General features: G+C 38.0%; 1 protein-coding gene across 1 annotated transcript in view; it reads left to right on the plus strand.

The window, feature by feature from the left end:
- The window catches only part of ADGRB3 (adhesion G protein-coupled receptor B3), a gene marked incomplete at both ends in the record, with an annotated part of 793,681 nt that overhangs the window by 314,558 nt on the left and 460,163 nt on the right, over positions 1 to 18,960 (plus strand). Inside the window, one exon of the mRNA XM_082669119.1 lies at positions 1,522 to 1,686. Within this exon, the coding sequence (XP_082525245.1) occupies positions 1,522 to 1,686 (165 nt within the window). The remainder of the gene's footprint in view (positions 1 to 1,521; positions 1,687 to 18,960) is intronic.

Here is an 18,960-nt window from a genome sequence, read left to right on the forward strand (position 1 = left end):
CAGACTTAAATGGGAAAAATGCAAACATCTTAATTTCTCTCACTTTTTCTGTATAGTATTTTTGAAATATACTTTCCAGCAAGTTTCACAGAATCTTAAAGAATTTTTCATTGGATATTACCTAAATTTGTCTAATTTTTCCAATATTTGAACATATTTTCACAAGTTGGGCAACTAAATAGTATAAATAGAAGAGAATGGGCTGCCTCATAATTAAGGATGTCATATCTGTGTTTTTAAAGTAACAACTTGGTCAGCAGATAATGTGCAAAATATTCTAGATGTACTATATTTACTGGCATGTGTCCTCTGACACTTCTGCTTACCCCGACCAATGTTGAGGAGAAAATGAACATTTTTGTCATGTTTTGTGATAAATTTCTACTCCCCCTACTCATGTCAGTGGGTGTTATATCAAACATCTGCTGAGGAACTTTTAAGAGTAAGGCAGAGGTTCAGCATCAAGACAGGAATTTTGAATTGAAAAGGACATTTTGCCTGGCTTCTTTTGATTTGTACTATCCATGGAGTGCTACTGCTTACCGTCCCAAATGTTAAGAATTGGGATGGGATTGGTGATTTGACAGTGCAAGAAAGTGACCTAAACTTTGAACCCTAATGGACTTTCTGCAAAAGATGTCAACATTTATTTGCAGCGGTTATTATGGAGGAACACAAATTATGTTAGTATTTCCGATCAAGGGTGAATTCATCGTAATGGCGTATTTGAAGTACTGGTGTACTGATAGTTATATGAGACATAACTTAATTAGATCATATTTTTTTTCTAGAATTTTTATTAATTAGGAGGATTTCCAGCGTTATCCAGTTACTGGAAGAGGACAGATATCTTCTGTTTTTCTGGCTATTAGAAAGAGGTCTTCATATTTGCCCCTCGTTTTAAAACTGGGGAGAGAGGAGGCTCTTATGCAAGTAGATAGAGTTCTTGAAATTTCCCTCTTATTCAAAAGACAGTTACTTTAAACACCCACATTTTTTAAATGGCAAAAATACGTTTTCTAAAATATGAGGTCAAAAAGCTGTTTAAAATATGTACCATCAATTTTCAGATTTTTTTCATTCTCTGACACCATAAAATTTATTAATCCTGAAACTTTGTAGATGCTGGAAGAATTAAATTGACACTTATCTATTTAAATGCAATTTTAACTTCAGAAGATCACTCTAAGAAATTTAGTTGATGTTACTTTTACATAGAAGTAACTCATGACTATTTTACTATGAGGGAGAGAGGTGCATTTCCATTAAAAAAAAATAAAAACATTTAAAGTTTATAACATAAATAATTGTTCAAATACAAAAAGAGGTACATGCAATTTTCCATTAGTTAAATGATTGCTGACTTAACTTACATTTTGTGACAAATAAGAGTAATTCAATTGAATTTTTAAAATATCTTCATACTTGTCTATTTGATGTTTTTTTCTTAATTATAAAGAAAAATAATCTTTGACTTCGCCTCTCTGCTTCTGTTGTTGAAGCTTCTTTGCTTTATTACAGTCCATGGAGTCTGGGAGGAGTGGTCTCCGTGGAGTTTGTGTTCATTCACGTGTGGTCGAGGCCAAAGAACAAGAACACGGTCGTGCACTCCGCCCCAGTATGGGGGAAGGCCGTGTGAAGGACCCGAGACTCATCATAAGCCTTGTAATATCGCTCTCTGCCCAGGTGAGCCTGTTCTGGATTTGGGGAACTTGGCATTTATGTCCCAGTGTATGGTCCCTAGGATACCTAGGAGATATTAAGAGTACAACCTTCATGCAGTCACACTGGAAAATGTGTCCTTTGCTTATTGATTCTTGCTTAAATAAAATTGGGTACCTTCCTTGCTTCTATCATATGTAATTGTGTATAATATTTCCTTGACTAAGTACCAATGAATGCTCACCTTTATTGGATTTCTATAAATAGGTATATTAATGATTCCCACTAAGATTTTATCTCTACTTGGATTTCCCTCCTGGAAAAATTATAAGCCATCCCAAAGACCTGAATTGACTGTTGCATCGACATTGTAACTAGAGAGACCAGTGTGGAGGCAATCCTTCTGATATTATTCTCTCACACTCACTCAGCTAAGGAGTGGGATGCACCCTTGACCACGTGTGAGCATGATAGACATTTGCTAGGAAATCAGACTTTCTAGATTCACTGCTAGATGCATAAAATGGTTAGATCATAAATGACATACAGTCTTTATGTGATTATGAAGACTGTATAGTCTGTTCTTAGAGTGTATTTATGTTATTTAAATTTTTTTTCCTTCAAACTATTTCAATTCTGTTTTAACCGACTTTGCTAATTCCACCCATTACTCCAGAGAGAAGTCTTCATAATGCTATTATTTAGGTTGCTGAAACATTCACACATAAAACAGATACCTACAAAATGAAAAAGACTGATCTCCACCTTGAAGGGGCTTGCAATTTATGAGAGAAAATAAAAACAAACAAATGATAGAATCTCCCCAGGAAAAGCAAAGGCACTTCTAGAGGAAGACACAGACAGGAGTGGCAAGTGGCAGAGGCTAACAAAAATGACAATGGGACCATTATAAATAAGCATCATCTTCTCTTTGGGAGAGTTTCTCACCTGTCCATGCAGTCACGTGTTCTACATGCAAGCAACAGAGCTGGGATGCCAGTAGTGAGCTCCAGACACATTATTCAACTCACACTGAGTCCCATTTGCCCTCTAAATTCCCCAAGTTAATATCCTATATCATAAGGCAGTAATTCAAAGTTCTTCTGGAAATTTTAAGAATCTAAAACATCTGAAGACTGAAAAACATCCAAAAATGTAGAGAAGCAACTGTTATCTAACAAGCTTAATTGTTCTCTTTTACTGGCTTGCTACACTTAGGAATATACATGTAAATATGTAGTAGTTGATTTGAGTAATATCATCACTTTTAGAATGTTATGAATTCTACAAATAGTGAATAAACTCATATGATTCAGTATTCAGGTATTATGAATATTGGGGAGTCAATAATCATGATTCCTTATTTGCAAATCACTCCCAGAAAATCTATTTATGATCTGTCTTATGTCTATCTCTCTGTAAACATACAGATAGGCACACAGACACACACATATGTATTTATGCTCTGCCTTTTTTCCAAAGATTTGAGTAAATTTATACAAATTTTAGAATTTTTTTTAACTGCTGAGCTGTGATATTTATGGGGAGTCAGAGCTCACTCTTATTTTTCTGTGGAGTGTGAAAAAATAGATAACACTGGGAAATAAAAAATTATAGCTAACTATAGACTCTGTTTTAATATATTAGTTTCTAATTAATTCTTTTACCTCAGTTGATCCCCATAAGTACAAAGATAAAATGGCACTGATCAGTAAAATGTTATCAACCAGGTTTTTCATAGTCCACTTTCCATGAATTTTCTCTAGCAGGAAAAAGCTTGGATGAGTACACAGAGATGCTGAGTTGTTACAATTTAGATAAGAAAACTCATTTTTCTAAGTTGATGTAGTTTTTGCTTTATCACTCAAGTAGTAACCATGTGTGTTTTACCTGTATTATACCATCACTGGAGCCACTCTAAGACCCTTAAATTTGGTTGGCTTTCTTTTGTTAGGTCTTTAATTTTGGGGAGTTATTATACTAATTGTAAATCTGGCCTAGCTCATATTTTCTCATAAAGTGAGCATTATGGATCTATCTTGAATACTTAATAAATGTGTTGTTTCTGACTTCTGTTATTTCCATTCTTGGATTTAGTTACATCATAAAGGATAAAATTCTTACCATATTTTATCCCAATTTCCTTACTATCTGAAAGGGAATTCTTATAGCTATGATTTAAAAAATATATATTTTTATACTCTGCTCAACATTTTGGCATTATGTTTTTAAATTATATAAGATATGTTTGGTACAAATTCTTCCTAGATATTAGAAGAATTAGAACCAATTTCTTATAGCTAATCTCAGGCACCTTCACTGAATATAAAGCATTATTAAGTATCAACTAGATGTAAGACACTACTGAGAAGAATATATAGTCCTTGATCTCAAGAAATTTGTAATATCTTCTGAGGATTTAGAAATAAGCATGTGAAAAATTGAATGCAATTCTGAAAAACACATACAAACACTCTAGTCTCAATGAGAGGTGGTAATTTGAATATTAAGTGGTTTCAACCTCCTTTTCTTGTAGCCATCCTACCTGAGATCCCTAAGACAACCTCTTAAGGGAAAACCTTTAATGGGAAAAGTGTCAGTGATGAAGAAGTGGGCCAAGACCCACACTTGGTTTTCTTTGGTTAGGCTGATTGAGAAGTGAAGAACAGAAGAGAGCAGAGGAAACATTCAAAACAACAAACTGGGTCTCTGCTCACCACCTTTACAAGATTTGACCATGCAGGTTGTGGTCATGGGCAGTGACGTTTTAATGTGGGATCATGTTAGAGCAGCGCCCCAGCTTCCTGCTTTTAGGAAGCACATATCATCCCCATAATGAAGTGGATACTGTGTAGGGATGATGAATATTGCTCACATCAAATAATAAAATGGTTCTATTTATGCAAATTTTGATGTCTACTGCTAAGTAGATGGCATCCAATTTTTTTTCTTACATCTTTATTAGAGTATAATTGCTTGACAATGGTGTGTTAGTTTCTGCTTTATAACAAAGTGAATCAGCTATACATATACATATGTTCCCATATGTCTTCCCTCTTGCGTCTCCCTCCCTCCCACCCTCCCTATCCCACCCCTCCAGGTGGTCACAAAGCACTGAGCTGATCTCCCTGTGCTATGCGGCTGCTTCCCACTAGCTATCTACCTTACATTTGGTAGTGTATATATGTCCATGCCTCTCTCTCGTTTTGTCACAGCTTACCCTTCCCCCTCCCCATATCCTCAAGTCCATTCTCTAGTAGGTCTGTATCTTTATTCCTATCTTACCCCCAGGTTGTTCATGACATTTTAGTTTTCTTAAATTCCATATATATGTGTTAGCATATGGTATTTGTCTTTCTCTTTCTGACTTACTTCACTCTGTATGACAGCCTCTAGGTCTATCCACCTCATTACAAATAGCTCAATTTCGTTTCTTTTTATGGCTGAGTAATATTCCATTGTATATATGTGCCACATCTTTACTCATTCATCCGATGATGGACACTTAGGTTGTTTCCATCTCCGGGCTATTGTAAATAGACCTGCAATGAACATTTTGGTACATGACTCTTTTTGAATTATGGTTTTCTCAGGATATATGCCCAGTAGTGGGATTGCTGGGTCATATGGTAGTTCTATTTGTAGTTTTTTAAGGAACCTCCATACTGTTCTCCACAGTGGCTGTATCAATTTACATTCCCACCAGAAGTGCAAGAGGGTTCCTTTTCTTCCACACCCTCTCCAGCATTTATTGTTTCTAGATTTTTTGATGATGGCCATTCTGACTGGTGTGAGATGATATCTCATTGTAGTTTTGATTTTCATTTCTCTAATGATTAATGATGTTGAGCATTCTTTCATGTGTTTGTTGGCAATCTGTATATTTTCTTTGGAGAAATTTCTATTTAGGTCTTCTGCCCATTTTTGGATTGGGTTGTTTGTTTTTTGGTTATTGAGCTGCATATAAATTTTGGAGATTAATCCTTTGTCAGTTGCTTCATTTGCAAATATTTTTTTCCATTCTGAGGGTTGTCTTTTGGTCTTGTTTATGGTTTCCTTTGCTGTGCAAAAGCTTTGAAGTTTCACTAGATCCCATTTGTGTATTTTTGTTTTTATTTCCATTTCTCTAGGAGGTGGGTCAAAAAGGATCTTGGTGTGATTTATTTCATAGAGGGTTCTGCCTATGTTTTCCTCTAAGAATTTTATACTTTCTGGCCTTACATTTAGGTCTTTAATCCTTTTTTTTTTTTTTCTTTTTGCGGTACGCAGGCCTCTAACTGTTGTGGCCTCTCCCATTGTGGAGCACAGGCTCCGGACGCGCAGGCCCAGCAGCCATGGCTCACGGGCCCAGCCTCTCCACGGCATGTGAGATCCTCCCAGACCGGGGCACGAACCCGTGTCCCCTGCATCGGCAGGCGGACTCCCAATCACTGCGCCACCAGGGAAGCCCTTTAATCCATTTTGAACTTATTTTTGTGTATGGTGTTAGGGAGTGTTCTAATCTCATACTTTTACATGTACCTGTCCAGTTTTCCCAGCACCACTTATTGAAGAGGCTGTCCTTTCTCCACTGTACATTCCTGCCTCCTTTATCAAAGATAAGGTGACCATATGTGCATGGGTTTATCTCTGAGCTTTCTATCCTGTTCCATTGATCTATCTTTCTGTTTTTGTGCCAGTACCATAATGTCTTGATTACTGTAGCTTTGTAGTATAGTCTGAAGTCAGGGAGCCTGATTCCTCCAGCTCCGTTTTTCGGTCTCAAGATTGCTTTGGCTATTAGGGTTCTTTTGTGTTTCCATACAAATTCTGAAATTTTTTGTTCTAGTTCTGTGAAAAATGCCAGTGGTAGTTTGATAGGGATTGCATTGAATCTGTAGATTGCTTTGGGTAGTAGACTCATTTTCACAATGTTGATTCTTCCAATCCAAGAACATGGTATATCTCTCCATCTATTTGTATCATCTTTAATTTCTTTCATCAGTGTCTTATAATTTTCTGCATACAGGTCTTTTGTCTCCTTAGGTAGGTTTATTCCTAGATATTTTATTCTTTTTGTTGCACTGGTAAATGGGAGTGTTTTCTTGATTTCACTTTCAGGTTTTTCATTATTAGTGTACAGGAATGCAAGAGATTTCTGTGTGTTAATTTTGTATGCTGATACTTTACAAAATTCATTGATTACCTATAGTAGTTTTCTGGTAACATCTTTAGGATTCTCTATGTATAGTATCATGTCATCTGCAAACAGTGACAGCTTTACTTCTTCTTTTCCGATTTGGCTTCCTGTGATTTCTTTTTCTTCTCTGATTGCTGTGGATAAAACTTCCAAAATTATGTTGAATAAGAGTGGTGAGAGTGGCAACCTTGTCTTGTTCCTGATCTTAGTGGAAACGCTTTCAGTTTTTCACCATTGAGGACGATGTTGGCTGTGGGTTTGTCATATATGGCCTTTATTCTGTTGAGGAAAGTTCCCTCTATGCCTACTTTCTGCAGGGTTTTTTTCCTAAATGGGTGTTGAATTTTGTCGAAAGCTTTCTCTGCATCTATTGAGATGATCATATGGTTTTTCTCCTTCAATTTGTTAATATGGTGTATCATGTTGATTGATTTGCATATATTGAAGAACCCTTGCATTCCTGGAATAAACCCCACTTGGTCATGGTGTATGATCCATTTAATTTGCTGTTGGATTCTGTTTGCTAGTATTTTGTTGAGGATTTTTGCATCTATGTTCATCAGTGATATTGGCCTGTAGTTTTCTTTCTTTGTGACATCCTTGTCTGGTTTTGGTATCAAGGTGATGGTGGCCCATAGAATGTGTTTGGGAGTGTTCCTCCCTCTGCTATATTTTGGAAAAGTTTGAGAAGGATAGGTGTTAGCTCTTCTCTAAATGTTTGATAGAATTCGCCTGTGAAGCCATCTTGTCCTGGGTTTCTGTTTGTTGGAAGATTTTTAATCACAGTCTCAATTTCAGTGCTTGTGATTGGTCTGTTCATATTTTCTATTTCTTCCTGACTCAGTCTTGGCAGGTTGTGCATTTCTAAGAATTTGTCCATTTCTTCCAGATTGTCCATTTCATTGGCCTAGAGTTGCTTGTAGTAATCTCTCATGATCTTTTGTATTTCTGCAGTGTCAGTTGTTACTTCTTTTTCAATTCTATTGATTTGAGTCTTCTTCCTTTTTTTCTTGATAAGTCTGGCTAATGTTTTATCAATTTTGTTTATCTTCTTAAAGAACCAGACTTTAGTTTTATTGATCTTTGCTATCGTTTCCTTCATTTATTTTTCATTTATTTCTGACCTGATTATTATGATTTCTTTACTTCTGCTATCTTTGGGTTTTTTTTGTTCTTCTTTCTCTAATTGCTTTAGGTGCAAGGTTAGGTTGTTTATTTGAGATGTTTCCTGTTTCTTAAAGTAGGATTGTATTGCTATAAACTTCCCTCTTAAAACTTCTTTTGCTGCATCCCATAGATTTTGGGTTGTCGTGTCTCCATTGTCATTTGTTTCCAGGTATTTTTATATTTCCTCTTTGATTTCTTCAGTGATCATTTCGTTATTACATAGTGTATTGTTTAGCCTCCATGTGTTTGTATTTTTTACAGATCTTTTCCTGTAATTGATATCTAGTCTCATAGCATTGTGTTCGGAAAAGATACTTGATACAATTTCAATTTTCTTAAATTTACCAAGGCTAGATTTGTGACCCAAGATATGATCTATCCTGGAGAATGTTCCATGAGCACTTGAGAAAAATCTGTATTCTGTTGTTTTTGGATGGAATATCCTATAAATATCAATTAAGTCCATTGTTTAATGTATCATTTAAATGTATCATTTAAAGCTTGTGTTTCCTTATTTATTTTCATTTTGGATGATCTGTCCATTGGTGAAAGTGTGTTGTTAAAGTTCCCTACTATGAATGTGTTACTGTCGATTTTCCCTTTTATGGCTGTTAATATTTGCCTTATGTATTGCGGTGCACCTATGTTGGGTGCATAAATATTTACAATTGTTATATTTTCTTCTTGGATCGATCCCCTGATTATTATGTAGTGGCCTTCTTTGTCTCTTCTAATAGTCTTTATTTTAAAGTCTATTTTGTCTGATATGAGAATTGCTACTCCAGCTTTCTTTTAGTTTCCATTTGCATGAAATATCTTTTTCCATCCCCTTACTTTCAGTCTGTATGTGTCTCTAGGTCTGAAATGGGTCTCTTGTAGACAGCAAATATATGGGTCTTGTTTTTGTATCCATTCAGGCAATCTGTGTTTTTTGGTGGGAGCATTTAGTTCATTTACATTTAAGGTAATTATTGATATGTATGTTCCTATTCCCATTTTCTTAATTGTTTTAGGTTTGTTATTGTAGGTCTTTTCCTTTTCTTGTGTTTCTTGCCTAGAGAAGTTCCTTTAGCAGTTGTTGTAAAGCTGGTTTGGTGGTGCTGAGCTCTCTCAGCTTTTGTTTGTCTGTAAAGATTTTAATTTCTCCATCAAATCTGAATGAGATCCTTGCTGGGTAGAGTAATCTTGGTTGCAGGTTTTTCTCCTTCATCACATTAAATATGTCCTGCCAGTCCCCTCTGGGTTGCAGAGTTTCTGCTGAAAGATCAGCTGTTAACCTTATGGGAATTCCCTTGTGTGTTATTTGTTGTTTTTCCCTTGCTGCTTTTAATATGTTTTCTTTGTATTTAATTTTTGACAGTTTGATTAATATGTGTCTTGGTGTATTTTTCCTTGGATTTATCCTGTATGGGACTCTCTGTGCTTCCTAGACTTGATTAACTATTTCCTTTCCCATATTAGGGAAGTTTTCAACTATAATCTCTTCAAATATTTTCTCAGTCCCTTTCTTTTTCTCTTCTTCTTCTGGAACCCCTATAATTCGAATGTTGGTGTGTTTAATGTTGTCCCAGAGGTCTCTGAGACTGTCCTCAGTTCTTTTCATTTTTTTTCTTTATATTGCTCTGCAGTTGTTATTTCCACTATTTTATCTTCCAGGTCACTTATCCGTTCTTCTGCCTCAGTTATTCTGCTATTGATCCCATCTAGAGTATTTTTAATTTTATTTATTGTGTTGTTCATCATTGTTTGTTTCCTCTTTAGTTCTTCTACGTCCTTGTTAACTGTTTCTTGCATTTTGTCTATTCTAATTCCAAGATTTTGGCTCATCTTTACTATCATTATTCTGAATTCTTTTTCAGGTAGACTGCCTATTTCCTGTTTATTTGTTAAGTCAGGTGGGTTTTTAATCTTGCTCCTTCATCTGCTGTGTGTTTTTCTGTCTTCTCATTTTGCTTATCTTACTGTGTTTAGGGTCTCGTTTTTGCAGGCTGCAGGTTCGTAGTTCCCATTGTTTTTGGTGTCTGTCCCCAGTGACTAAGGTTGGTTCAGTGGGTTTTGTAGGCTTCCTGGTGCAGGGGACTAGTGCCTGTGTTCTGGTGGATGAGGCTGGATCTTGTCTTTCTGGTGGGCAGGTCAACGTCTGGTGTTGTGTTTTGGGTGTCTGTGCACTTATTATGATTTTAGGCAGCCTCTCTGCTAATGGGTGGGGTTGTGTTCCTGTCTTGCTCATTGCTTGGCATAGGATGTTCAGCATTGTAGCTTGCTGGTCTTTGAGTGAAGCTGGGTGCTGGTGTTGAGATGGAGATCTCTGGGAGATTTTCGCCATTTGATATTATGTGGAGCTGGGAGGTCTCTTGTGGACCAGTGTCCTGAAGTTGGCTCTCCCACCTCAGAGGCACAGCACTGACTCCTGGCTGCAGCACCAATAGCCTTTCATCCACAGGGCTCAGAATAAAAGGGAGAAAAAGTAGAAAGAAAGAATTAGTAGAAGTAGAAAGAAAGAAAGAAAGGAAGAAGGAAAGAAAGAAAGGAGGGAGGGAGGGAGGAAGGAAAGAAGGAGGGAAGGAAAGAAAAAAAGAAAGAAAGAAGATAAAGTAAAATAAAATAAAGATAAAATATAATAAAATTATTAAAATAAAAAATAATTATTAAGAAAAAAATTTAAAAAAAAATAATGGACAGATAGAACCTTGGGACAAATGGTGGAAGCAAAGCTATACAGACAAAATCTCACACAGAAGCATACACATACACACTCACAAAAAGAGGAAAAGGGGAAAAAATCATAAATCTTGCTCTCAAAGTCTCCCTCCTTAATTTGGGATGATTTGTTGTATATTCATGTATTCCACAGATGCAGGGTACATCAAGTTGATTGTGGAGCTTTAATCCGCTGCTTCTGAGGCTGCTGGGAGAGATTTCCCGTTCTCTTCTTTGTTCGCACAGCTCCTGGGGTTCAGCTTTGGATTTGGCCCTGCTTCTGTGTGTAGGTCACCGGAGGGCATCTGTTCTTCACTCAGACAGGACAGGGTTAAAGGATCCGCTATCGGGGCTCCGGCTCACTCAGGCCGGGGGGAAGGGAGGGGCACGGAGTTCGGGGCGGGCCTGCGGCAGCAGAGGCCAGCATGACGTTGCACCAGCCTGAGGCGCCCAGTGCGTTCTACCGGGGAAGTTGTCCCTGGATCCCGGGAACCTGGCAGTGGCGGGCTGCACAGCCACCCCAGAAGGGGGTTGTGGATAGTGACCTGTGCTCGCACACAGGCTTCTTGGTGGCGGCAGCAGCAGCCTTAGCATCTCATGCACGTCTCTGGGGTCCGCGCTTTTAGCCGCGGCTCGTGCCCATCTCTGGAGCTCCTTTAAGCAGCGCTCTTAATCCCTTCTCCTCGTGCACCAGGAAACAAAGAGGGAAGAAAAAGTCACTTGCCTCTTCGGCAGGTCCAGACTTTTTCCCGGACTCCCTCCCGGCCAGCCGTGGTGCACTAACCCCCTGCAGGCTGTGTTCATGCTGCCAACCCCAGTCCTCTGCCTGTGCTCCGACCGAAGCCCGAGCCTCAGCTCCCAGCCCCACTTGCCCCAGCAGGGGAGCAGACAAGCCTCTCGGGCTGGTGAGTGCCGGTAGGCACCGATCCTCTGTGCGGGAATCTCTCTGCTTTGCCCTCTGCACCCCTGTGGCTCCACTCTCCTCCACAGCTCCGAAGATCCCCCCCTGCGCCACCCACAGTCTCCGCCCGCGAAGGGGCTTCCTAGTGTGTGGAAACCTTTCCTCCTTCATCGCTCCCTCCCACTGGTGCAGGTCCCGTCCCTATTCTTTTGTCTCTGTTTTTTTCTTTTTTCTTTTCCCTACCCAGGTACGTGGGGAGTTTCTTGCCTTTGGGGAGGTCTGAGGTCTTCTGCCAGCGTTCAGTAAGTTTTCTGGAGGAGTTGTTCCACGTGTAGATGTATTTCTGGTGTATCTGTGGGGAGGAAGGTGATCTGCACGTCTTACTCTTCCACCATCTTCCTGGAAGCCTGCGATGGCATCCTATTTTTATCTGATACTTTCCTTAGTCAATGTCCAACTTTCTCCCAACTTCTTTAGCGATGAAAGTAAACCACTTACCTGAGATCCATATAAGGAGAGAAGAAAGGAAGGAAAGGGTAGATCTGATCTGATATTTCCTAGTTTGGGTTACTAGTTACCGACTTGTGTACTGTGTCTGAGAACAGTGATTGATGTTGGTTGTGGGGAGGTGGGCCAGAGGTATACAGAGCAACGAAAGGATTTCACTGCGATTCATTCACTGGCTCATAAACGTGATGTGACTTCATTTTCCTCCTCTTCTCATCTGTAGTAATAATTACGTGTGGTACTATGGAAGGATGTGTGTATGTATGTGTGTGTTCAGGGGTCTTTGGGATATGTTTCTCTTATCACCAAACTCAGAACTTCTGGCAGTCCAACCTATGTCTTCTGTTTTCTCTGAATTTTCATGGCAGTCACTAATTGAGCATCAAGTTCATAACTGATATATTTGAGGACAAGGAAATGCTCTTTTATTTCCTGTTTATCTCTCCATGCATCTTTGTACCTGGTGATATGCAATAGATGACTATTGATTGGATTTTCTTGACATGTACGAATCTTTAATACTCATCCAAATTTTTCTAGGACATTTTCTGTGCCTACTTAATAATACATTAATGTGTTATAGGGGAAAGATCTTGGACTTTTGCAAGAGAACACATATTTAAATTTAGATATCATCTTTTCACATCTATGTTGCCCCTCTGATCCTTAGTTTCTTCAGCTGTACAATGAGGACAATATAGTAATACCCTCTTCATGAGAAGACCATGGTATGTAGCAAACTAGGAAACACTCTCTAATACTAGTATTATTATCATGTCAGTGTCTCCAGTGAGAGTCCATCAGGATGACCCTTGTAGTTGAACAAGTTGGGTTTGTTACTCTTGGCAGTGAGGGGAAATCAACATAGGGAATTGCAGGGCATCATAGTAAGGGGGTGTTAGGAAAGACTTATCAAGGGTTTGGGCTTGTGTTGGGTGATTTCACAGAAGGTTTAAAAAAGTGGGGCTTTGCTCCAGATTTGATGGTGTCAGGGAAGGGGGACAATGCTATGATTGGGTATATTAGTAAATTATCTAGAACGAGGGAAGACCAGATGCAGTTGGTGAAGAAGTGAGTCCCTCATCTTAGCTGAGAGAGGAGAATGTTTGGAATATTGTGGGTTCCACGGGGACCTGGTCTTTGTCTATGAAGTGACCTTGTTTTACCTCATTTTTATCACAGTCTCAGAGTGACCTTTTCTGGTTATTAATGTGTTTTCTGATGATTTTAGGTCCAACGGGGATAACACAGCCTCACTGTGACACCAAGGAAGCAGCCAACAGTACTGAGGTCTGGCTAAGTGTCAGACCTGAACCTGGGTGTCACCTTGGTGGTCATTCCTCCTCCAGGGTGATTTGATCACTTTAGATGCTTCTGTTTTAAATGATTTTGATTTTGATTAATATTCAGCTGGAGAAAACTCACAGACATATGGTATGTTTGCATTTTCTAGGTAGGCCCTCCATTAAAATTATATAATGTATATCCGCAAAATAAAATTGATATTGTCTTTTCCAAAATTAAATTATTTTGGGAAAATGAAAGCTTAAGTTTTTAGTTCAAAGCCTCAAGCTCTATGGTAATTTTCTTCGTAGTATTTTACTTCATAGTAATAATTTTTTTTCCCTCTGTCAGTAGCTGAAGACTGGAAGAACCAATGAATTAAGTTTGGCCCTCTTTGTTTCAGTTTTGACAATTCTCTTTCTGATATATATTTATGAAGTAGAGTACAAGTAATATAGAGGATAGGTAGGGATAAATAAGTGAGTGACAGATTGAAGACTGACATAAAGAACTATTGACAAGTTTTCATTTATATATGGGGCTATGTATAAATGAATATAATTATATGATTCAGTGGTCTGGAGTTCACAAGACATGGATTAAGGTTTAGTCCCAATCCTTAATTTTATTTATTTACTTATTTACTTATGTATTTATGTATTTACTTTCCAATCCTTAATTTTAAATATTTACTTGGGCAACTTCTTCTTCTTTTCTATTCCTCACTTCTTTCATTTTTAAAATAGAGCTGGTATTCATTACCCTTCTATATCATAGGAATGTTATGTGATTAAAATTAGGTGGAAGAATCTTGAAAACTACAAAACAATGTGAAGTCAAGGATCATGATTTATATGGGAATATTACTTTAAAAGCAAGGGATTTGGTGACGTAAACTCAGGATATTACGATAGTTTTTGAGCTTTATTTCTTATGAATAGCCTTCATCAGACACTCAAAGGGATTCTTTGGCTAGGATTGTTCTAGGGAGAAGTAGCTGCGTAAGGGCCCATTTCAGTCTGTGGGGCCGAGCAGTCCTGCATTTGAGAAATTCATTCCTGAGAATCCAGAACCGTTCCAGACAGATCCCATTAGGTTGTAGTTTCCAGATATATTTTCAGACTCATAAACTCTAAGGAGAAGGAAAGAACCACCCAACGATATGTCCTGAGGAACACAACTGGAACCTAACATCTGTTACCTAGAGCAAGAGGCTTTGGTCTCCTGTTGTTCTAGTATTTTGATCCTTCAGCATTTGTGAGAGGGTGACCTCCCCACAGTCCCTCTGCAGGGAGCGTTCCTGTGAGGACAGAGAGGAAACATCCTGAGCTTTTGCCCTACCCTGGTTCAGAGGTCCCTGATTGTCTCAACATGAGGATGTTATAATTTAAAACACAAATACTGGCTCGTTAACCTGGTCTTTAATTAAAATTTGCATTTCATCATCTTAACCTTCTAGTCTATTATGTGGCAATTGTATTCATTTTGTGTCATTTCAGATTTTCAGCATTATTCTGGTGATCTTTCAGTGCTTAGCTTATGAGAGTTTTAAAAAATTGTGTCTTTCTTAATCCTGGCTTGCTCTCTTTTACTATGTAATATTTTTCTCATTTAAACTTTGTCTTAATTTACTTACCAACCTTTCTTTTTTTAATCCTTCTTAGCCCTTACCATGATAAATTGCCTCTATTCTTAATTCTAATTTTTAAACATGATATTTCATTTTGATTTTCCTCTTTTGTCATTTATTTTAAAATGGCAAATAGGAAACATAGGTTTTTGCTCTTCAGCATATGGCTCTTCTGCATTTCAGTCTTGTATCCCAAAGGAGTCTTTCCCATTCCCTGGGTAACTCCCAATTCAGTAAAAACCAGAGCCAAATCAGATAGCCTAAATCAGATAGCCTCAAAGGGGCCGGAACTCTTCTCCCCCGATTCCTCCCTACAGGTAACTTCATCAGTCATCAGCAATCAACCCAGAACAGTTGTTGAAATGATGGTTTTAGTGTTCAAAATATTCATGACTTTACCTTGTGGTTATTGTTATCCAACCTATACTATAGTGTCACCAGTTATTGGTCAAGATAAGAAAATAGACTGAAACATAGTATTTTCATTAAAATGTATGAAAGTCACAGGGAACTATATTCAATATCCTTGGTTAAACAAGAATGGAAAAGAATATAGAAACAAATATATATATATATGTGTGTGTGTGTGTGTGTGTGTGTGTGTGTATAACTGAATCACTTTGCTATACAGAAGAAATTAACACAACGTTGTAAATCAACTATAAAATTTTTTTAAAAATAATAAAATACGATAAAATGTATCATAGGAATTGCTCCCTGCACATCGGAGACAGGATTTTCTTCCTGGTGAACACAATTGCAGAAGGAAGTTTCTTTAACACAGAAAACCCCAGGAATCTAATGTTTTAGCCATTGCAATTTTAATTCTTCTGGGTCCAGAAAGTCTGGTCATGTGTCACATTGCTGTAAAAAAACTTTGTGTCCCCAGAGTGACACTGTTGTATAAGGAAGCACGTTACGTGAAGGTAGGACTGGCTGATCTCAGCATCCTCCCAGCTTCAAAATACAGCCTCGCATTCTCTATTCTTAGTCACCTTTTGTGGGATGGTTCGTTAAGAAATAGGCATTTGGAGTTTTTAAATTGAAAAATAGCACTGGAAAAATCCAAATGCAAATGTTTACGATGGAAATGAAAAGAAAGTAAAAAGCCTAAGACAGTTCTGATTCTTAACCTGTCTGCCTATCGTGGAAGAAATTATGTCCTCTAATGCAATGTTTACCAAACGGTGTCCCATGAAAAGGAAAAAAAAAGGGAAAGAGGGGAGGGAGAATTTATTTTTAAATAAATTTGGGAGATACAGCTTTAAACAAAGTCTATTCAGAGTAAGACTCCCTGCATTAGGTCTATAACGGCATCACAAATTCAACACGTTCCAAATAGACATTCTTATTTCAGGACTATGTACCCGCGGACCTGTTTGAAACCTACTCTAACCCAGTTCAGTAAAAGGTTCTACCATTTACCCATGTCTGGCCTACACTCTAGTCTCCAACGTCTCCCATACCCATTCTTGTCTCTGTGCAATCCAATCTACACACAACCGCAAAAGGAAGGGTTAAAATGTCACATCTCTTCCCTACTTTAAAGTCCTCTCGTGGTGCCTCACCTTGTTGGCCCCATGCCTGCCGGGCCCTCCAGGATCAGACTTCTGCTCACCCTCCAAACCCATCTCCTGCCGCGTCCCCCTCTTCATGAGCCCCACGAGCCCCAGGCTTGTCTCTGTCCCTGAATACACAAAGCTTTCTAGACCTCAAGACCTCACTTGGGTAGAGGCTTCCACAGAGCCTTATGTTTCTGGCTTCTTTTAGTGTTGGGGACTAAGCTCTCCTGTGGTCACACTGCTTTCAGAACACTTCCAGCTGTGACTCTCTTGTTCACTCATTTGTTTACTTGTTTATCATCATCTGTCTCCACCACAGCCCCTCAGACTACACGTTCCAGGAGAGCAGAGCTTGGTGGGTCTTTATCTGCACAGTTTCCCCTGAGTCTAACAGAACAAGACCGGTCACAGTGCGGATGCTCTGTGCATCTTTACTCAGGAGTACAGAGGAGCCAGTTTGGGAATGTTTACATTTCCCCAAATCATCGGGAACACTTTTCTGACAAGATGACAAGGTGCTAATTAGCCTTCAGTAGGAACACAGTTCTAGAAAGAAAGCTTTGAGGTGTTTTCAAGCTTGTGGTTTTGCAGTGAGTCTGGGGGTTCTCCCTGTAAGTGTGGAAGGCCGTCGTATCTGGGTGGGTGGTAGGGTGGGGAGGGCCTTGGTGGTCTCTTGCCTCCATACTCACCCAGGTGGAGAGCAAACCTGAACGCAGCTGAAGGAGAAGCATCTTCGGCACCACTCTGGATCCCAGTTAAGCACCAGAGAAAAAGAAAAAAGTCTCTTCATGTCTTGTGTGGTACCTAGACAAGAGGTTATGAAATATAAATCTTAGGTGTATCATATGATAATTGGTTTTTATTTTTAAATATCTCAACATTTAATCCCTGAACTAGAAAATGCTTAAATGCCCATAGCAGAACTCTTAATTTCCACCTCTCAAAAACCTCACTTTTTCCCATTCAGTAAAATGACACTACCATTTCCTGAAAGATCTCTTTTTATTTGTTTTGGTTTAGGTGATTTCAGCGATATTGTGATATTGTTTTCTATTTTATTTTTTTTTATTGACATATAGTTGGTTTACAGTGTTGTGTTAGTTTCAGGTGTACAGCAAAGTGATTCAATTATATATGCATATATATCTTTTTTTTCGAGATTATTTTCCCTTGTAGGTTATTACAAGATATTGAGTATAGTTCCCGGTGCTGTACAGTAGGTCCTTGTTGTTTACCTATTTTATATATATTAGTGTATATATATTAATCTCAAACTCCTAATTTATCCCTCCCCGCCAGAACATAATTAATGAGTTTTTTTTTAATTCTAGGATGAGAAACAAACAAAAATCCTAAAATAAAACAACGTTCCACGTTTGGCACTAAAGAAACTCTTTCATGTACATATAAGTCAGTTGTCTAATCTTTTAAATTAAATTCACATACTCCTCTCTTTCTAACCTCTCAATTTTCCATTTTCACAGTGAAAATGGAACTTTGCCTTACCACACTCTATAACACACTAAAGGAATATTGGGTTTTTGCTCTTTTTAAAAAATATCCAATCAGTTACTTTGTCAAGTCCATTCTTTCATACTGGTGCAGTGAATGTTCAGGAAAAGAAACTTCTAGTTCTCAGTGTAAAATAAAACGTCAAACACATCCACTTGATACATCTTCAATTTCATTGTTATTTATTTCTGTAACTGATTGATAAACAAAACTGTTCATATCTAAAATATATGTTTTGTTGATGTTTATGGTGGTGGTGAACCTCAAGAGTTCCCTCAAATGTCTAATTTAACTCATTCTTGAACTTTAGCCAAAACAGAAAAATGTGTACTTTGGCAGAAAGGACTGAACTAATATTACAAATGTATGGATTTAAAATGTTAGAAAAATTTTAACAATGGTGATGCAAAGTCTTCTTTCAAAGAAAGCCTTCTGAGCAAAACACTTCACAAATATTTTTCCTAATCTCTCTTAGGCAAGGTCTTTCCTCATTCCTTGTCCATAATACAGCCCCCTGCCCAATTATCTTCTCTGATTCCACCTCTGACTCAGTCATTACCACGTGCACATCTTCCTAGACAGAGACACTAATCCTCTGTTCTTTGCAGTGAGTTTGTAGCTATTACATTCATTAAAAAAAAAAAAAGCTAAAAATTTACCTCAAACCAGAATTCTTAAGGAAAAGAGATATTCTTTTATTCTACTCACTGAGCACTAAACAGATTGGCATCCCTTAATTCATCTTTGTTTATGTGTTGCTTTCTGAATGTTCTCAAAAATTTGAATACCTATATATTCTTTTGCCAAATAGATGGTACATATGCTGCAGGCATGAATGGTTTTTTTTTTAACCATT

Source organism: Grampus griseus, assembly GCF_964374135.1.
Source record: "Grampus griseus genome assembly, chromosome: 13".
NCBI lineage: Eukaryota > Metazoa > Chordata > Mammalia > Artiodactyla > Delphinidae > Grampus > Grampus griseus.